Source organism: Sceloporus undulatus, chromosome 5 (assembly GCF_019175285.1).
Source record: "Sceloporus undulatus isolate JIND9_A2432 ecotype Alabama chromosome 5, SceUnd_v1.1, whole genome shotgun sequence".
Classification (NCBI taxonomy): Eukaryota; Metazoa; Chordata; class Lepidosauria; order Squamata; family Phrynosomatidae; genus Sceloporus; species Sceloporus undulatus.
Genome location: NC_056526.1, coordinates 148,223,133 through 148,242,613, shown reverse-complemented (window position 1 = coordinate 148,242,613; position 19,481 = coordinate 148,223,133). Strand labels below are relative to the sequence as shown.

The 19,481-nt window shown below is 39.4% G+C and overlaps 1 protein-coding gene across 4 annotated transcripts in view; it reads right to left on the bottom strand.

The window, feature by feature from the left end:
• The window catches only part of ANAPC10 (anaphase promoting complex subunit 10), a 39,342-nt gene extending 19,968 nt beyond the window's left edge, over nucleotides 1–19,374 (bottom strand). The window contains exons 1-5 of one of the 4 annotated variants that reach the window (XM_042469166.1): nucleotides 19,346–19,364; nucleotides 17,177–17,234; nucleotides 15,301–15,422; nucleotides 14,718–14,808; nucleotides 14,110–14,230 (exon numbers count right to left, since the gene is read on the bottom strand). In XM_042469166.1, coding sequence (XP_042325100.1) covers nucleotides 14,110–14,230; nucleotides 14,718–14,808; nucleotides 15,301–15,415 — 327 coding nt within the window. In that variant the 5' untranslated portion in view covers nucleotides 15,416–15,422; nucleotides 17,177–17,234; nucleotides 19,346–19,364. The other 3 variants (XM_042469167.1, XM_042469164.1, XM_042469165.1) reach the window with 3 other exon arrangements.
• Nucleotides 19,375–19,481: the final 107 nt, after the last annotated feature.

Here is a 19,481-nt window from a genome sequence, read left to right as displayed (position 1 = left end):
TGGTCCATCTAAAGCAAATATGTTTAAGATGAAAATGGAGAGAGCCAATGCTGAAGAAAGACAGAAGAGAATATACAAAATTTCTCTTAGAAACTGCTCTATAATGTGGTAAAGCTGAACAAGCAACCATAACTGTAAACAGATTGTGTTCACAGATTAAGAATTCAAATTTTATAGAAATATAGAAAGACAATGAACTAAGTAATCACATTTCAAACTTTGTAATTAAACTATTTCTCCATCGCCCCCCTTGGTCAAGTTATTGGGAATTCAATGCCAGTCTTGGTTCACATGCTAGAACAATGGGAAAATTTTCCGAATGGTTGAACGCTAACCCTGACAAGTGTGGAGAGCCAACTACAATACATTATATGGTAGCATAACCTGCCACCCACGATGCTGAGAGAACAGCTTTCAAACACATGCACTGAGCTGTAAAACCACAAAATCCCTTATTACACATTGTCTCTCTTACTTTAGGTGAAACATACCATCATTTCCCCCTCATTACAAATCTAAGAGACTTTTTTTTTTTAAGCCACCATCTGTAATCTAACTTTCCAGCGAACTAAATTATCATTTTAAAATATCAGGTGCAATTTTGCTCATTGCTTTTTTAAAAAGAAGAAGAAGAAGAAGAGGAAGAAGAAGAAGAAGAAGAAAATCACATCCCTGTGGCATAGAAGGAATCCAAACATATCATCTTTGAGATTCTCAGAATTTATTTTTATGTTTCCAGCTATATTTAATTTATTTAAATATAGTTGTGTCCACTGTTCTTTTCCAAACCAAAGCAGTTTCTTTACACGTTTAACATTTCACATTATTTAAACAGACAAAATCACGCCTTAGAGAATGATTTTGTTGAATACATTCTTTAAAAAAGGTGCTATGTCAGAAGATGTATGTTAAACTTATTTTTTCAAAGTTTAAATGAGACCATCACTGTCACCATAACTAGTTTTTATAAAGTGGACACTTGTGATATATCAGGGTTTTGAACACAGAAGCCGTCTATATATTGCAACTGCATTCCATCAGAACATATTGCTGAAATGTTTTGGGGAATATGCTCTTGTATAACCAGATGTATTGCTCAGGATATTAGCTCACTAATACAAAAATCAGACATCACTGCTAAATGACAAACATACTCCACCCTCATTAGAGCACAGTCTGGTCATCAGCCAAACATTCTTGACTCTTTATCAAAAAACCAGGGCATTATAAGAAAGATTACCAAGGAAACAAAGGCAAATGAAGGTACCAGTGTACAGTACTAACGAATTCAACAACTTATTTGAAAATGCAGTTACACAGAAAATGTAAGCTTTTAGATAAATTCTCTCTCTCTCTCTCTCTCTCTCTCTCTCTCTCACTCACACATACACACACACACCCCAAAACAGCAAACTCAGTCAAGTATTTAATATGCAGACATTCAGTACTTGATCTCCTATCCCTCTCTGATGACTGAATCATAGCATTCCAGGGTTCTTAGAGGATACTCCAATTTCTTGTGCAATTTTTTTCATTTGCAATTTTGTTTGCAAAGTGTTTCTATTATATAGTGACAGGGTCAATTAGTCTAGCGACCTATGGGTCATTCTCCCCAACACCTCAACAGATTGTTTGATTGAGCACATTCAAAACCCATGACAATATGCAGTTCCCTCTGCAGATAGATACTTCTGGATGTCCACAAGCTACCATGCTATTTAGTCTTATCACAACCACAAGCAATATGCCAGCCTCCAAATGTGTCACAAGTTGATTTGAGCTTCCCTTGCAGATCACAAATACAATTCCCAGCAACACTTCTTGCACACCAAAAGACAATGAGAGTTGCACAAGGTAACTTCTATGTAGATTATGGTTACTGATTGCAACAGAAGCATTGATTTAGCTAGCTGAAACCTATGGACCTTAAAAAAATTTCAAATGGCTTAAAAGTGTAAACACATTCATTCAGATGGTTTTAAGATCACAGTGAATGATTCAAAGATAATTACTAAAGCATACATATAGGGCCAATTCAGGTGATTGTATTTCAACTTAATAAGATGTCAAAAACACACTTTGCACTTCCTTTCATATACACTAGAATTAAACTAGGAAGCCTCTAATTATCAAGCATGTCCTGGTTCATCTGAACTGCAAAAAAAGATACCAACTATAGAACAAGACAAGATATTCAAATTGGCAAGTGACACAGTTTCTTGGATTGGTTGAAAGATGTCCAAACATATTTTGTTTACACTGCCAAAGATGAATGGAGGGGGTACATCTGCAGGCCAAAGATTGCCCAGGTATTGGCTTATCCAGATGAGTTATAATAAACCATGGGGTACTACAGTGTACTAGGATTTACCAAAAAATGCCAAAATGTTGTCATCAAAATATATACCAAGGCGAATCATCAGCTGGGTTATTTTCTATTGAAATTAAGTATCAAAATAAACAAAATTAACATTTTGATTTCTGTAACAAACCAAATGACAATAGACCTGGAATTTCCCAAATGGCACCAATAGATGCTGGGGTGCCCATGAAGCTATTTCTTTTCCTTATATAAGTGAATTTTAGAAGGAACTGGCAAAATCATCCCTGAGTATTCCTTGCCTAGGAAAACGCTATGAAAACCTATGGGTTTCTATGGGTAGCCATAAGTCAACAGGCAACTTGAAGGCACATTCACACAAGGGAATGGTTCAATTAGTCCACTGACTGTGTGGCAGGGGAGTGAGGAGGCAATGTCCTGCAGGAAAATGGATGGAGGAAGAAGGAGGCCTATCACCCACAATGTAATCTATTGCTCTATTTATTGTTGCTGCTTGCCCTCAAATCATCCGACTTACGGTGACTCTAAGGAGATCCCATCACAGGGTTTTCTAAGGACTGAGAGTGTGTGACTTGCCCAAGGTCACCCGGTGGGTTTTCATGGTGGAGCGAATATTCAAACCCTGGTCTCCAGAACTGTAGTCCAGCACTCAAACCATTATGCCACACTGGCTCTTCTCTTTGTTTCCAACCAACCTTCCAGTTTCCCTGATTTCTCTCTTGTAATTTTCTTTCTCTGTTTATCTTCATGTGGATATGAGGAAGAGATAGAACACATACATATATACATAGACAAACGGAAGGCTTCAAACATTTTGTCCCTGGCCTCAGTTCTCACAAGAGCTATTCTGTAGTTTTGCTCACACCATCTTTTAAAAATTCCAGATGTGCCCATGAGCTCAAAAAAGATGGAGATGCTAATAAAGACCAATGGGTGCTAAAGTGTGAAGTAGGTGTCCCTAAAGAGGCACAGACGTTGCTGGGCAGGCACTTATTTCAAGCAGCTGTTTTCTTGAACTTACAGAAATTTAGCTGGAAAAGCTCTTATTACAGAAAAAAAATCTGAAAGCACACATACAAAGAGAAAACATGTGAAGATCTGAGAAGGAGTTTTCTTTTGGATGATGCAGTTTACACACAATCGGAGTTCCTCAGCAGGTATCATAAAATCTTTAAGCACCGTACACTTTACATACATGTATATTTAACATAAATGAAGGATAATGTCAAGGTAGTCATTTTTGTTCCCAAGGCAACACTGGAAACATAGAAAACCAGTTTTTTTTCATTATTATGGATCAAGCTACTACAGCACAAAGTCAAGACATCAATGATTATGGAAAGACAACAGTTACAAATCTGATATTTTGACAATTCTAAATGTTATGCTAAAAAGTTCTTGAGACAGCAACTCCCAGAACTGCCATTTGCAGCTAATAAATAACTAAACAATTTACTGACATAATTTATTGAAATTGATCCTAAAAGAAAAGAGCAATTCCTAGCTGTCTTTCTTTTTATATTTTAGCTTGTCTTACTTCAATACTTTCTTGAAACATCTTTATCTTGCATCTCTATGGAGTCTGGAGCACAAAATGTTAAGGGACAGCCAATTAAACACATAAGGGAGTTGTAATTTATTTATTTTATTTATGTCCCACCTTTCCCCCAAGTCCCGTCCCCCCCATCACCACCACTATTTTTATCCTCACATCAACCCCTGAGGTAGGTCAGGCTGTCTCACTATCCCAATGAGCTTCACAAAAAGGAATCTTGTGTCTGTTCAGTTCTAGTCCAACATTCTTAACCACACAGTAGACCTTGTGCCACAACTCATTCTGTTACTCTTAAAGCATTTCCTTCTCAACTAAAATTGAATAAATAAATAAATAAAGCTCTTAATGCAACTGTTGGCTAAACATTTTGTCAACCTCATTCTGAATGCCAGAAAGCAAAGTTCTATCATAAAAATTACTGACGGGGTAGGACTATGTTCATGAAACCTGCAATTGTTCACTTAAAGCAGAATTCCCCAAATGTTTCTTCCCTATGGAACTTTACATTATTTTTGATGTCTGTTACTATCTGGAAGTATCCCTATCCAATGTAATTTAAGATTGGGGGCTGAAAAGAGGGAACCAAGACTCAGGCTGCCTCTGTACTACAGAAATAAAGCAGTTTGGCACCACCATTAACTATCATGGCTCAATGCTATGAAATTCTGGATTTGTAGTTATGTGATAATATTTAGCCTTCTCTGTCAGAGAACTCTGGTTCACACAAACTACAAATCCCAGGATTCTACAGCACTGAGCCAAAGTGGTATCAAACTGCATTATTTTTGCAGTGTGGATGCAGCCATAGGGGTTGAATAGGCCACCCCTTTCAGTGCTGGAATGGGACCACAGCAGCTACATGCTGCAGCCCCAATCTGGCCTTTCCACAGCACAAAAAGGAGCAGTAAAAAGCAGCTCCTTTTTGCGCTGCAGAAAGGGCTCCATAGCTGCTGGTTCTGTGACTTTTCAACATTCCTTTGGTGCTGTGTCATCTGGATGCAGTGCAAGAGGAGCACCATGATGCTGCCCGCAGTGTGGTGGGGCACGCAGTGTTCACGCCAGCATGGGGGCAGAGTCGGGGTGTGCGCTGTGTGGATGCCACACTCCCACTCCGCCCCGATGCCGGTCTTTGATGCCATTCTGTCGAGGCTCTTAAGACTCCCAAAGGCCTTCTTTGGGGTATTTTCTAGGTTAATAAAAAGATGTCTGCACCTGACCTTTTCTCTATTTTAACTAGCAGGAAGAACACCACAAGGCAAATAGCTACGGTTGCTTTTTCATTATGAAGTAAAAAGATCTGTGCTACTGAAGCACATATCTAGTGTATATACCTATTCAGTGATTACAACATTAGCTGTTCTATGAATTACTTGATGTGAAGTAGACAGTCACAAAGTTTCCTCTAAGGAAAAGTTGCACTCAGTGACGCACTCAATGGCAGGGAGACTAATACCCCACTTCCCAGTCCTAGGTGGATTTGGCACATCAGCACTCCTGACACAACATACATATCTGCATGGCATGTAGCTAAAAACTCTCTAGCTAACGAAAGAGGAAGGATTCTTGTGGTTAAGAGATATGGAAGCAAAGACTGAAGCAGGAAAAAACAGTATAGGGAGAGGGGCAAATGAAGGTGGAGTTGAGGAACACACACACACGACACTACAAAACAAGTATATGTGATCTAAAATTTAGGGAAAATAAAAACAAATTTGGGATGCCTCATTAACAGATGGGATATAGCTAAACAGGTCCAAACAGTAGAGGGATCTGATGACGATGATGAGGCAGAGAAGTCAGTGGTGGTCCAAGTGGGCAGAGAGTGGAAGGAGGCAAGGACCCAAGGAAAAAATGGGGCAATGTTAGTCCCAATGTAAGAGGAAAAGGAAAAGCACTGGGTAAAGTAGTCCCCAAATGAGTTCTATTATACGAGTTCCAGTTTTAAAACAAGAACAATTAATACAACAAAAACAGCACAGTCACCTGAAGGCCCTATGGGATAGATGAGTCTTTAAACAGTTTTGTAAAACTTAATTAATGGAAGAATGTATGTCTCTCTACTTCTGTCGACATCTCAGGTGTTATTGCCAAGACACTTCTGTACTTCCATTGAGGAGCCATAAGAGACAGGACAGGAAACAGCCTTGTATTGTATAGAAAGCACAGTTCTATAAAATAAACTGGACCAAAGTAAGTATATGAAAACACCAGTTTAGTTTCTGTTGCTTTTTTCAGAACGGCACTAGGATCCTTATCCTAGTGCCAGCACGTACACAGGTGTGAAAGATCTATAGATTCTGACTGGTCTTAATAGCCAACCATAATCTATGGATACCAATAACTCTGCTTTTCTCCACAAGGACAACAGTGGTCTCTTACCTCTAGTGTCACACTGAATTTTGAAGCACCTGCAGTAATTCCAAAGTCTAACACAACTGTAGAGGTGAGACCTCACTCACTCATCCTTCCACAGTTCTAAGCTGTGGGGCTGCTTATATCTGTGATTTCTAACATCTTAGTGCTGTTGAGTGCCTCTTTAATCAGGAGATTAAAGGGAGTTCCTGTCCTTCTCCAGGCTCTGTAGACAACAAGAACTCTGCCCAGATCATCAAGTAATAAGATTTTACAGCAATGAACTGACAAGTATGCTTCTGCATCCCTGTGTATGTAATGCATAATTTCTCTCTGGCAAAAAGGATTGTCAGCTGTAGATGTAGCTATATTTTTTCAGGATAGCCCCATGTAAAAGATATGCTACCACGACAGAGTTGCTCATGGAAACATCTCTATTCTCTAGGAATGAGCAGTCAGTATATACAGTGGTACCCCGGGATACGAATTGATCGCGTTACGAAATTTCCGGGGTACGAAAAAGTTAGCTTGGAAAAAACTGTTCCGGGTAACGAAAGATTTTTCGGGTTACGAAAATTTTTTTGGTGTGTTTCGGCGCTTTTTGGCACAAAATTTAAAAGCCGCGGCTTTCCAGCGCTAGCGGTTTCGGGTTGCGAAATCTTTCGGGTTACGAACGGCGCCGCGGAACGAATTAAATTCGTAACCCGGGGTACCACTGTACCAGTGGTGGCGCCCCAGCACAGAGTTTGCCAGAGTTTGTTACTAGAAAGCCAGAGGGACAAGGCACTTTGTGATAAATAGTGGGTTTTCGGTTGCTGTTTGAGCACTCTGTCTCTAAAACGTTTGCCATCATTGGTATATATGATAATGTGGATAAAAGCTTCTGCTGACAACTTAAGCTTTCAGTTGAAGAACTGGGTCCAGGAGCATTCACAGGCTGTAAATGTATTCTGCCAAGGAAAATGTGACCCTAGCTAAAATAGGCCCCAAATGTCCTATATAAAGCAGACATCTATGGACATCATTTGACTTAATTTGGATTCATCCTGTCATATGAATAGTTAACGCTGAAGAGAAGATAGGGCAGGAGATATCTTAACTCAACTTAACCAGCTGTCCAGAGGCCATTTATATGTCACCTTTTTATTTATAGGGCCCTATTCCCCAATTCATTAGTTTTCTGTGAATTGTAGATTGTACACAGTCTAGACTGGAACCATGCCACTCTGATGTATCACATAGCAACAAAAACAATAGTAACAGTTTAGTACATTCAGAACCAAATGAACTTCATACTCCAGATTACTAAAATGTAGCTTACTAGAACAGCTGCTACTTGTATGTCTCTAGAAGCTTGTGGGACCCTACCCAATTTCCCTTCAGCGCAGTCCATCAGCTGTGTGATGGGAGGGGGGTTGCTGTTCCTGGCATCTGCAGTCACAGGCTAAACAATTTCAATGAACAGTACTCTGGGATGGAGGGGATGCAAGGACACATGGGGAGAATATGTGTATATACACACGTGTAGTAAAACTAAATGCTGCCCTCAGGGCCGAAAAGGTTGTACATTCTGCAGTAAAACATCAGTTCATAATGAGTCAATTCTGTCTACAATTAGAGAGCTATGCAGGGCTGCCCTTGAAAAAGACTTGAAAGCTGCAGTTAGTGCAAAATGTTGCAGCTCTATTGTTGACTACAATACTATACAGACAGCATATAATGGCAGTCTTAAAATAATGGCAGTGGCTTCCAACATGCTTTCAGTCTGAATTCAAGATGCCTGTGATGACATTTAAAGCCCTAAATGGTTTAGGACCTCAGTACTTGAGAGAGCACCTTTCTTTTATGTGTCTGCCTGGGGACTGAAGTCTGCTGGGTAGGCCATCCTCTGCATTGTACTAATGAGGTCAATACCCTGTATAAGGAAATCTAAGAGGGCCTTCTCAGCCTTGACACCCCAGTTTTGGAATGCTCTCTCTTCAGCAGCACAGTTGAAGCTAATGCTGGTTTCATTTGCATGCTCATTGAAAACTTAGCTGTTCAGCACAGCCTTGGGACCTCATTAATTCATCTCAAATGCTAACGCATATGGTTTTAAACTATTTTCAATGTGTTTGCATTAACATCACTTGTATACCATACTGAGATCTTTTGATAAAGGGTAGGGCAAAATATTTTAATAATAATAGTAATACTTCACTGAATGCAAGAGGATTCTGGGCTTCCACTACCATACTTTGATTTCTGAAATCCAAGGATTTTTCTTTTCTTTTTCTTTTACAAGGTAATGCAGATAAATTTAATCTGGATTGTATAATTTAAGATATTCTTATTGGTCTTCCACATATATGAATTGAAAATCAGTTTTCTACAGATAGACATCAAGTACAGTGCCTCTCAAAGCATCTTACATGGCTGACCAGCAATTCGTCTCCACGTTCCAGCCCCAGCTTGCCTCTAATGTGCCAGGAATACAGGTAATTGGACACAGACCAATAGCTGATGGTTCTGTGAACCTACACCACTTTGAGTAGAACAGATCTAGCACATCAAGGAAAATACTGTGTTAACAATCTCTCCCTGATGGGCTAAATCAAACTTTTGCCCTCCAAAGGCGTTGGACTTCAACTCCAAAGTTAAGCTAACAAAATGAAATTCAATACAGAGAAATGTAAGATACTGCACTTAGGGCGGAAAAATGAAATGCATAGATATAGGATGGGCGACACCTGGCTGAATGAAACTACATGTGAAAGGGATCTGGGAGTCCAAGTAGACCACAAGTTGAACATGAGTCAACAGTGCGATGCAGCAGCTAAAAAGGCCAATGCAATTTTAGGCTGCATCAATAAAAGTATAGTGTCTAGATCAAGGGAAGTAACAGTGCCACTATATTCTGCTCTGGTCAGGCCCCAACTGGAATATTGTGTCCAGTTCTGGGCACTACAATTTAAAAAGGTTGTGGAGAAACTGGAGCATGTCCAAAGAAGAGCAACTAAAATGGTGAAGGGTCTGGAAGCCATGCCCTACGAGGAACAACTTAGGGAGCTGGGGATGTTTAGCCTGGAGAAGAGAAGGTTAAGAGGTGATATGATAGCCCTGTTTAAATATTTGAAGGGATGTCATATTGAGGAGGGAGCAAGCTTGTTTTCTGCTGCTCCAGAAACTAGGACCTGGAACAATGGATGCAAACTAAAGCAAAAGAGATTCCACCTCAACATTAGGAAGAACTTCCTGACAGTAAGGGCTGTCTGACAGTGGAACACAGTCCCTCGGAGTGTAGTGGAATCTCCCTCCTTGGAGGTCTTTAAACAGAGGCTGGATGGCCATCTGTCAGGGATGCTTTGATTGTGATTTCCTGCATGGCAGAGGGTTGGACTGGATGGCCCTTGCGGTTTCTTCCAACTCTATTATGTGTCATGTCTTTTTAGATTGTAAGCCTGAGGGCAGGGAACTGTCTATTATCCCCTCTGTTGTAAGCCGCCCGGATTCCCAGTGATTGGGCGGCATATAAATAAATCCTATTATCATCATCATCATCATCATCATCATCATCATTCTATGATCCAGGCAGCTTACACAATGATCAGCAGTTCTGGGAGCTGGTGTTCAAAATGTGTGGCAGACCAAAGGTTGAGAACCACTGGACTAAATAATCTTGGAAATTATAACTTGAGAAATAATTTCAAATAGGACCCACCCCTCTGCAGTTTGCTTAAGTTTCAAAAAGACAGCTTGTCATGTGGCGTAGGGGAGAAGAGAAGCATAGTGTTACAGTTAAAAAAAACATGTCAAAGGCAGAATGGTCAAGTTGAATTTGTTGCACAGTCTTTAGGGTTATGCACTCAGAGGAATCAAGAGCAGAGAGAACATCTACGTGGGTACTGTACTTTATTTGATTTGGGAAACAGGAAAAAGGATATTGTTAAAATATGTTCTGCAACTTTGAATACTAAAGTGAGATGCACAGATATGCCTGTGTAGGGGAGAGAATCTGACCTTCCTCCTCTCTTTTCTACAAGGTCCAAGAGTCCCCCCCCCCCCCGAATACTCGACCAGCATTAAGGGACTCTACATCAAAAAGAGGATACATGTCCAAATATTTTAATATGAAAATCTGAAATAAAATATTTGTGTCATTTCAATAAATAAAATAACTCTGAAAACTAGCAGTAAGCAAGGTAAGAGTATGCTTGTGGAGTAATCAACAATTAAATTACTCACAAAACATTGCCTAGATACTGCATGCAGGAAACGTCACCACTGTGTCATCATTACAGAAAGAGTTGGCTACAGTTCACAGGAGCAACTTGCTATTCATCACTTAGAGTGATGAGTACCCCAAGATGATGAGGAAAGTAAGAAAATATCCTTACAGCATCACATTTTCCTAGGCTAGGAAAACCTACCATCAGTGCCATTGCAAACCATAAAAAGAATTATCCAGTACTTCTCCTGGCCCTTAAACATTAGGCTAGACTGGCTGGTCCAGTTCTGAACGCCTTGGGTAGTTATTTGAATTGTTTTGGAAAGAGCAAAGGGTTATGAAGAGACAGATGTGTCAGCACTCACTATCTGAAAAGCAGTGCTATGGTTTTTGACACTAGGTGTAGAAGGCAGGAACAGCTCAATGTCACATTGCTTTGGACGACAACATTGTCTGATTCTTCTGACTGCACCAGAGTTTGGTTTGTTCATTTGTGTTTTTTAAATCAACAAATCAAAACATTTAAGAAGCCCCACTAAATCCCAACACTTGATGCTCATGAAATTACATAAACATTTCTTTTAAAGAATTTAGTGAGCGGATATTTTATGACAGAGGCAGGTAATCCTGGCTACCTCCCAAACTGCACTACAGTTCTTTGATTTTATCTGGCTCTAAGAAATATACAGTTGCCATTCCTTTTTCACAGGGGATCTGTTCCTGACCCCTTCGCGAAAACGGAGTTTCGACTATATTCAAGCCCCACTGGCTTGAATACAGGCACGGGTGCATCAGGGTGTGCAGACGCACACTACAGATACCCCATTCATTCTCCCCTCCATCCGTTCCTCATGCATAAGCGAGGGAAGTGGGTCCAAAGACCGCGAGAATGGAGGGAGGACTGTATGTTGGATAGGTCTCTCAGATTGTTGTGTTTGCAATACCACTTTTTATCCCCACATGTACAAGTGTCTGATTTCCTAGAAAAAGGGGGAAAAGATGTATTAAGTTACATTTAGCTGAACACTGAAGGACTCACCAATACCATATATTATGTTCCAATGAGACCACAGTTATAGCTCTTTGGCTTGTTCCAAACCTTCCAGGTGCTCCTTGACAGGAGTAAAACACAGTACTATTTATTTATAAAGTGGACGCTGGGGTTTGGTTTCAAAATCCCCCGTGTATAACAAAATCCATGTATGCTCAAGTCCCAATAAATATAATGACATAGCAAAATGGTGTCCCTTATAAAAATGGAAAAGCAAGGTTTCATATTTGAAATTTATACTTTTTTTTGAATATTTTCAAACCGTGGATGCTTGAATCCATGTATAAGAAGGGCCACTGTACCACTGTTCAACTCAAAGGTCTCAAAGTGATTTACATAGAAAATAGTGGCTTTTAAAAAAATTACAATAAAATTGTTAATGGGCACTGTGGGATATGTTTTCACATGAAGATTCTCTATTCCAGTGATGACAAACCTTGTAGAGACTGAGTGCCCAAACTCAAAGGCATTCCCACACTGGGTGTCAGGAGGGGGGACTTCCATTTTCCAGGGGTGGGACTTTCCTGGAGACAGCTAAAGGCACAGGAGGTTGGGAGGAGGAAAGAGGAGGAATGGGCGTACACCTGTTCCTACTCTTCCTCCACCCTCCTGTCTCCGTGTGTGCCCTCAAAAATGGGTTCACGTGCCATAGGTTTGCCTATTCTATTTCTAAACAAAGCTATCTGCTCAGAACCTTGGAGAACCTAGATTTATCAGTCACCTCACCCCAAGATTAAGGGTGCATCTACACTTTAGAAATAATGCAATTTGGCAAGACTTGTTCCATCGTACAGAGTCCTGGGATTTGTAGTTCTGTCAGGCACCAGCACTATTTAGCACAGAAGGCTAAAGACCTTACAGAATTACAGATTCGAGAATTCCATAAGATGGAGCTACAGCACTTGAAGTGGTGTCAAACTGCATTACTTTACAGTTCAGATGCACCCTAAATTGAGTACAAATCAGAGAATGTACAAACCAGGGGTTGAGAGGTGTTTTTGTTGTTATACAGTTCTTTAGAGATGAAAAGAGCTACATTATTTCATGTGTACTATCTTAAATATGCAGAAACTTACCATCCATGCATGTAATCAAGCAGACACTTACAACCTACCAAACTATCAGGGTATAAGAAGTGTCATGAGTTAATAGGCCATTCTTCTTAATTTAACTTTAAATTACAGGCCATTGCTATAGTAAGGAAAATAATATGATCTGTGAAAAAAAATTAGGAAAAATATTACTCCATACTAGCATGAATTTGAAAGACAATGTCAAGGCTAAAATTGGTCTCTGAAGCATACAGTCAAAAAGCATGTGTGCACACACACACACAAGGGTGGCCTGAACAGTAGACACTTTCAGATTTTTTCCTTCACCTCCCAAATTATTAAGGCTATATGTAAATGAACAACATACTATTACAAAAGTATAACCATTTATTACTGGTGGAGTAGATTGTAGAACATGAATCCAAAAGTTGTATTTAAAGGCAACAATGACATCTAGTGGACAATGAATGAAAAAAAGATAAAAGGACAAAACTTGAGATGTGCTGAATATTCTACCCTTTATATTTTTTGTCAGATAGCAGTATTTTTATTGGAAGATCATATTGCAACAAAATACAAAATCCACAAAACAATGATACCTTTATTGGACGAACTAAAAAGCGCAAAAGACATCATGCATGCTTTAAAAGGTTCACTAACTCCTTCATCAGACAAAGAGGTTAAAAATCATACAGGAGAAGAAAAGTGATGATGGTAAAGACAATTTTTTCCAAGTTTTGTCTAATATGAGAGGCTCTCTTTTCTAACACAGTTGTATCTGTAGATGTCTGACATGTTTTGAGGCTGAATGTTTATTTGAGCATAAGGTGAAAATCTGGTTTAACAATCAGGACTCCATGCTTCAAAAGTACGTTACTCATGAAACTAACTTCTATGGGTTTTAAGCAATCTAACGACATACAAGATAGGAAGTGCTTTTTCACTGATAAAAATGATTTCTCATTTTCAATACCATCACAGAGATAGAAAACCCCTCAGATATTTGAGTTTCTCATTGTAAAACGTCTGATGTAGCTTACTTATAAAAGCATAACACTTCTTAGCAAGAAATTGGCCTCACTTTTTCTCAAACAGCTGCCTCTCATGATAAACTCCTTCTGAATTAAAAAAGATGAAGCTTCAAAAGCAATTTATGATATAAGGTGGATATTAGAAAACTAAAGGGAAAGTAAAAAATTCACTGTGCCAGTGCACGTTTCTTGCCTCTAGACCACTGGCTGTGCTGGCTTGTGCCAGCTTGAGTTCATCAGAATTGTAGCCCAACAAAAATTATTTTTTGGGCTACAACTCCAAGGGTCTCCACCAAGTTGTAGTCCAAAAACAGGTACTTTTCGGAGCTCTGCATCTTGATTCCTCTTTCAATCTTAGCCATGTTAATGTTTTTAATGTTTTAATTTTATTTTTAGCTTTCTAATTTGTACTGAATGAATTTCATACACTATAAACAAGCATTATGAAACAGACCGCATCCAATCTCTATCTCAAAATGGCTAACCCGGAGTAATGTTTTAAAGAGCAAAACACATTTACCCGAATTTCTTGTAGATTATGGAAGTTGTTTCCAACTCTGACAGAGATCTTGCTTGGGGTGTAGCTCTCATCTGATTTATAATCTGCATAAATACACAGTGTCTTCACAGTTGTTTTTCTTCTGGAAGAAAAAAGATGAAATAACTAAAGACTTGCAACACATGCAAGCAATTTCCACAAACCCAGAGGGCCTAAAGGCTTCCCCCAGTGCTCCTGATTTAAAAAAAAAATCCAAAACTAATGAGAAAGGGAGTTGTTGTGGATGTTTGCCAGTAAAATAATTTAATATTAATTTATCCATTTATTATCTCTGAAATAAATTCAGGCTTCCCAAAAGTGTTTTTGAGACTTTAATTGTTGCAAATTTAAATAAGCTAAATAGCATAAACCAAATTATAGCAGATTTATTTTCAAGTATCAAAATTGTGGGACAGTACTATAAACAACTGTTTAATAGAAGATAATTACTAGAACTCCTTCAATTTAACTGCTTTGAGTTCCCCTAACCAAAATAATAATGCATTCCTTCTGCAGCCACACCTTCCAAATTCTAATATAAGTAGTAATTGCAGCTCCATGTTATACATTTGTGCATTGATTTTTAATACCTGAATTGGATGTTCACCAAATGAGGCTGTGATCCATCAGACTGCCAGTAGGTTTCTAGATTATCGTCTCGTAACTGGTCCACACCAAAGCCTAGTGTGAACAAAAAGTATCATGCAACTCTCACCACTGCATTTCTGTACTACAAATGTTACAAACATAGTAGTAATGTTACCTATAGTATGATCTGGAGGCCCCAACTCTGCACTTAGGAACATAGTGTACTCAATATTACTATGGCTGCTACAGTAAGAAGGCTCTTGCACCTAAAATGGTTGTGAAGAGGAGAGAATTTCAGCAGTTGCTTCTTACATGATTATGTGAAAAGCAAAACTGCAGAAATTGCCATTTACACAACCATGAAGGGTCCAAGAGATGTCTCCAGTTTTCATTCTGGCACCTCAAATTACAACAATGTTTCTCAACCTTTCACTTTTCTAATCTTTTGAACTTCAAATTCTAAAATCCCTTAGGCTAAATATCTAAAAAATGAAATGTTGAGAACCATTATACTAGAACCCTTTCTATTAAAGTAGCACATAGACAATTCAGTCAAGATGTATGGAATTTGTTTGTGTGAACTACCTGGTTTACAAGATGAAAGTGACCACACGGCTTGTGATCCTATTTCTCGAACAGTTCCAGTCCTTTCCAGTTGCTTTGGATCTGCACCAGGAGGTGTTTTGTTAGCAGTAGTCATTTTCTGCTTGCAAAACAAATGAAAAATACATTTTAAAAAATTCACGTTTCTGCAATCAAATACTGTATAGAAATCTTTGGTTATGATATACACTAAGAGGTAACTTCCTTCTTCTTTAGCATTTCTCATTCTTTTGGTATACTGACTGTAATATATTGGAAATACTACATTACCACATATTTGTATATGTTAGCATTTAAAATTTAAAACAAAATGCAAGAAAGGAAATCAGCCTTTCTTACAATGCAACACTGTATTTTATAATGCAATTGTATTGAGAAAGTGCTATGAAACACAATTGGATTGGACTTACTTCTGAATAAATTAATATATATTAACATTGCCATGGTAAAATCAATCATGATGTATCAATCAAGTATTACAGTCCCCTACCACATCCACCAAAAACCTTATCCAGTGTGTGTCCTATGCAGCAGCTCCTGCTGTGTGTCTTATGCCATTGTAGTGGATAGGCAGAAATGGCCCAAATCACCTGGAGGAATCATGCACCCCATCACACAAACTTCCCAAAGGCAAACAATTCCTTCTTCTCAATGTTGTCCTAAACAATGCTGTTCACACTGTTCAACAGTTCACTCTAACCCTCTGGAGAGACCTTCAAGCCAGTAGGTTGCAGTGAGGAGGAGGAGAAAGGGCAAAACTCACTGTACAAATCTGCCTTATATTTCTTCAGGGTTTGATTTCACCCTTAACATTTCAATTTTTAAAAAAATTCACCCAGCTATAGCACCAATTATGTTTCTGATGGAAACATTAAATACTGAATTGAGTGATACATGTTGAAGACCGCATACATCACCAGTACTCCTCCTTCAGGGATTAAAATTAACCAGTATCTTTGAGATAACTGTGTCGAAACAATCTGCAGCACAAGCTTTATTGAGCTACTTCCTCAGATGCATATTAACTAGTCAACAATATCAGGGTTGTAATCACATGCACACTTATACAGTGGGACCTCAGTATCTGCTGAGCTTTGGTTCACACACACAGATACCAAAATCCATGGATGCTCAAGTCTCATTCTACTGTATACTGTAAAGCCGTAAAATGGGGTCCATGATATAAAACAGGACAATCAAGGTTTGTTTTTTGGATTATTATTACTTTTTTGATGGGGAGAATAAATATTTTTAAATTAGGGTTGGTTGAATCCATGCATACAGAATCTGTGGATACAGAGGAGTGACTGTATAGGAATATAAGCCCTCAGTGAATAAGTGTGGCATAGTGGTTTGATAGTTGGTCTATGACTGTGGATACCAGGGTTTTCTTCCTGGCTTAACCATGGAAACCCACTAGGCGACCCCGGGCAAGTCACACACTCTCAGCTTCCTAAACCCTGGGATCAGTTCGCCTCAGGGCTGCCACAAGTAAGAAATGACTTGAAGGCACACAACAACATCTCCTCCTCAGTGGAAATCTACTCCTAAAATTTAGGTTTGCATTTTTCTGTTTCAGCATTCAGTGTGTTGCAGTAGACAGTTAAGATTTGAGTCAGGAAGACATGGTTGAACTCTTCACTAGGTTGCATTTCAGTTAAATGACTCCAAACAATACATAGCCCAAGTCAGTTCAGTCTTATTATGAATATGAAATAAACAACCATGATAAAATACAATGAACTTCTTTGGGGAAACAATCTTTTTTTCTATTTTTCTTCATTTCTTAATTCTTCCCATTATTCTATACAATAAATGAAATTAAATATTAAAAAATAATCAAGAATCGTTCACTTATCAGGCGCTAGAAGGCAGTCTTTGCTGTACCACAAACTTTTCTTTTTGGCTCTCTTCATCTGTTTAATATAGGACATAAAATAATGAAATTGTCCTTTACAGAGTTAGTCACAACAAAAACTGAAATCCATTAGCAGGAATGAATTATAAATTGTATAATGGGAAAATTCAAAGAGACCTCCAAATTGGATTAGTTACAGCTACTTGGATAGTTTCAAATGTATAAATAGCAAGAACAATTTCCATTGTGCCAGACCTGGTTTCCAAACTATTTTTACATTCTTCAAAATGTCAAGAATCTGCGGTTTGCAACCATACACTAATTCCCTTTTAGGAAGCCATTTTTAATAATAAGGAGCTTAATTGTTGGAAAACAGAATCTTAACATAAAATTAAAGAAAAATGTTCCCTTAGTCACAGGGTTATATACCAAATATCCAGTAAGGTAAACATTACGACTCTTCCTTCCACAAAACAAAGAACGCTAGACATAACCCCAATTTATTTAAGTATCCTGAAACTGCTCTTTATGTTCTAGGCTCCCAAAGTGAAAAAATATTTAAAAGAATACAGAAAAAATAAGAAATAAAGTACAACTGAGAGAAGATCACATCACAAAAGAAGACCAAAAATGTTTATAAAGTGTGATACCAACATCTGGAATCAGTCAGAGCCACCCTTCAAAAGAAAGGCATTAAGGACACACCTAAAAGCTAGATCTGAAGCAGTAAAGTGTACAAGGACTGGGTATTACAATGGTTGGAGCCACCACTCAGTGGGTCCTGTTTCTTCTTAGGGCATCACAATCTTTTTGATCCCAACAGAAGGCTCTCAGGAAGGACTCCTGGGGTAAATCTTAGCATAGAGGCAAGACTGAGTCTGTAAAGATGGTCTTCCAACTACTGTATCTTAATCACAATCCCTTAATGGGTTTAAATGGGATGACTGGCACTCTGAATTAGGTGCAGGCGCCTATTGATAGCCCATATACAGTGGGCTCTTGGTATCTCTGGGACTTGGTTCCAGGACCCCCCATGGATACCAAAATCTGTGGATGCTCAAGTCCCATTAAATACAGTGGCAAAGTAAAATGGTGTCCCTTACAAAAATGGCAAAAGCATGTTGGGTTTTGGAATATACATGAATGGTTGAATCTGGCATCACTCAGATTTTGCCGCTTCAAACCTTGCGCCCGTATATTGTACATTTCAGCTGGCCAATAAAGGTATCACTCCTTTGTGGATTTTGAATTTTTTTGTACAGTACTTTGCCTTTTAAATGAAGTTATTCTGAGTGCCATTTCAATGGGCATCTTATCAAGGATGACCGGGGGCCTTCTTTTCCGGGACCTGGCCTACATTTCAGCCTTCTCTCCATTCTGAGCATCACTAAGAAGCACAAGGCAAATGGTGAAAGGGCCCCCCCCCTGAACAAAGGAAAGGAAGAACTTCAGTGTGGGTTCACTCAGGGGGGGGGTGCTGCTGCTGGCCAAGTCCAAGGTTCAGCGTTCGTCTTGACGCTCAGAGTGACATTACAAGCCAACAAGGCATTTTATGAAGAGAAGTTCATCTGTGTTGTTGAAGGTGCCTTGTCCTCCTTCACACTTACAACAGCTGGGCTGCATCTTCACTGCTGAAATAATCCGGGTTCGATGCCGCTTTAACTGCGGTGAATCAAGGCTATGGAATTCTGGGAACTCTATAGTTTATTGTGGCACCAGAGCTGTCAGAGAGAAAGCTCAATGGAGAAATAGTCCAGATTGAGACCGCTTTAAGTGCCATGGATGAATACTATGGAGTTCTGGGAACAGTAGTTTCTGGTCTCTGAGGAAATGTCTCACAAAACTACAGTTCCCAGAATTCCCTCGCACTGAGCCGGGGCAGTTCAAGCTTTCTCAAACTGGGTTATTTCTGCAGTCTGTTTCGGACCAATATCCCACAAAACTACAATTCCCAGAATCCTATATCCTTGAGCCATGGCCGTTAAAAGCGGCGTCGAACCCGGATTATTTCTGCAGTGTGGATACAACCTTATATGGGCAGTATATAATCCAGTTTGAGACCGCTTTAACTCCCAGAATTCCATAGCCTTGAGCGAAGACACATTTAAAGCGGTGCCAAACCGGGTTCCTTCTCCCGCGTGGACGCATCCATTGGGCAGAGCTACTCACGCTTCCAACGGCCGTCCTCTCCTTTGGCCCCGCCCCGCCCTTGGCCCCGCCCACAGTCGCTCGGCGATGACGTCACGCGGCCGGCCGCCATCTTGTCCTCCGGCGCTCGGCTTCCTCTCTCTGGCGAGCGGCGACG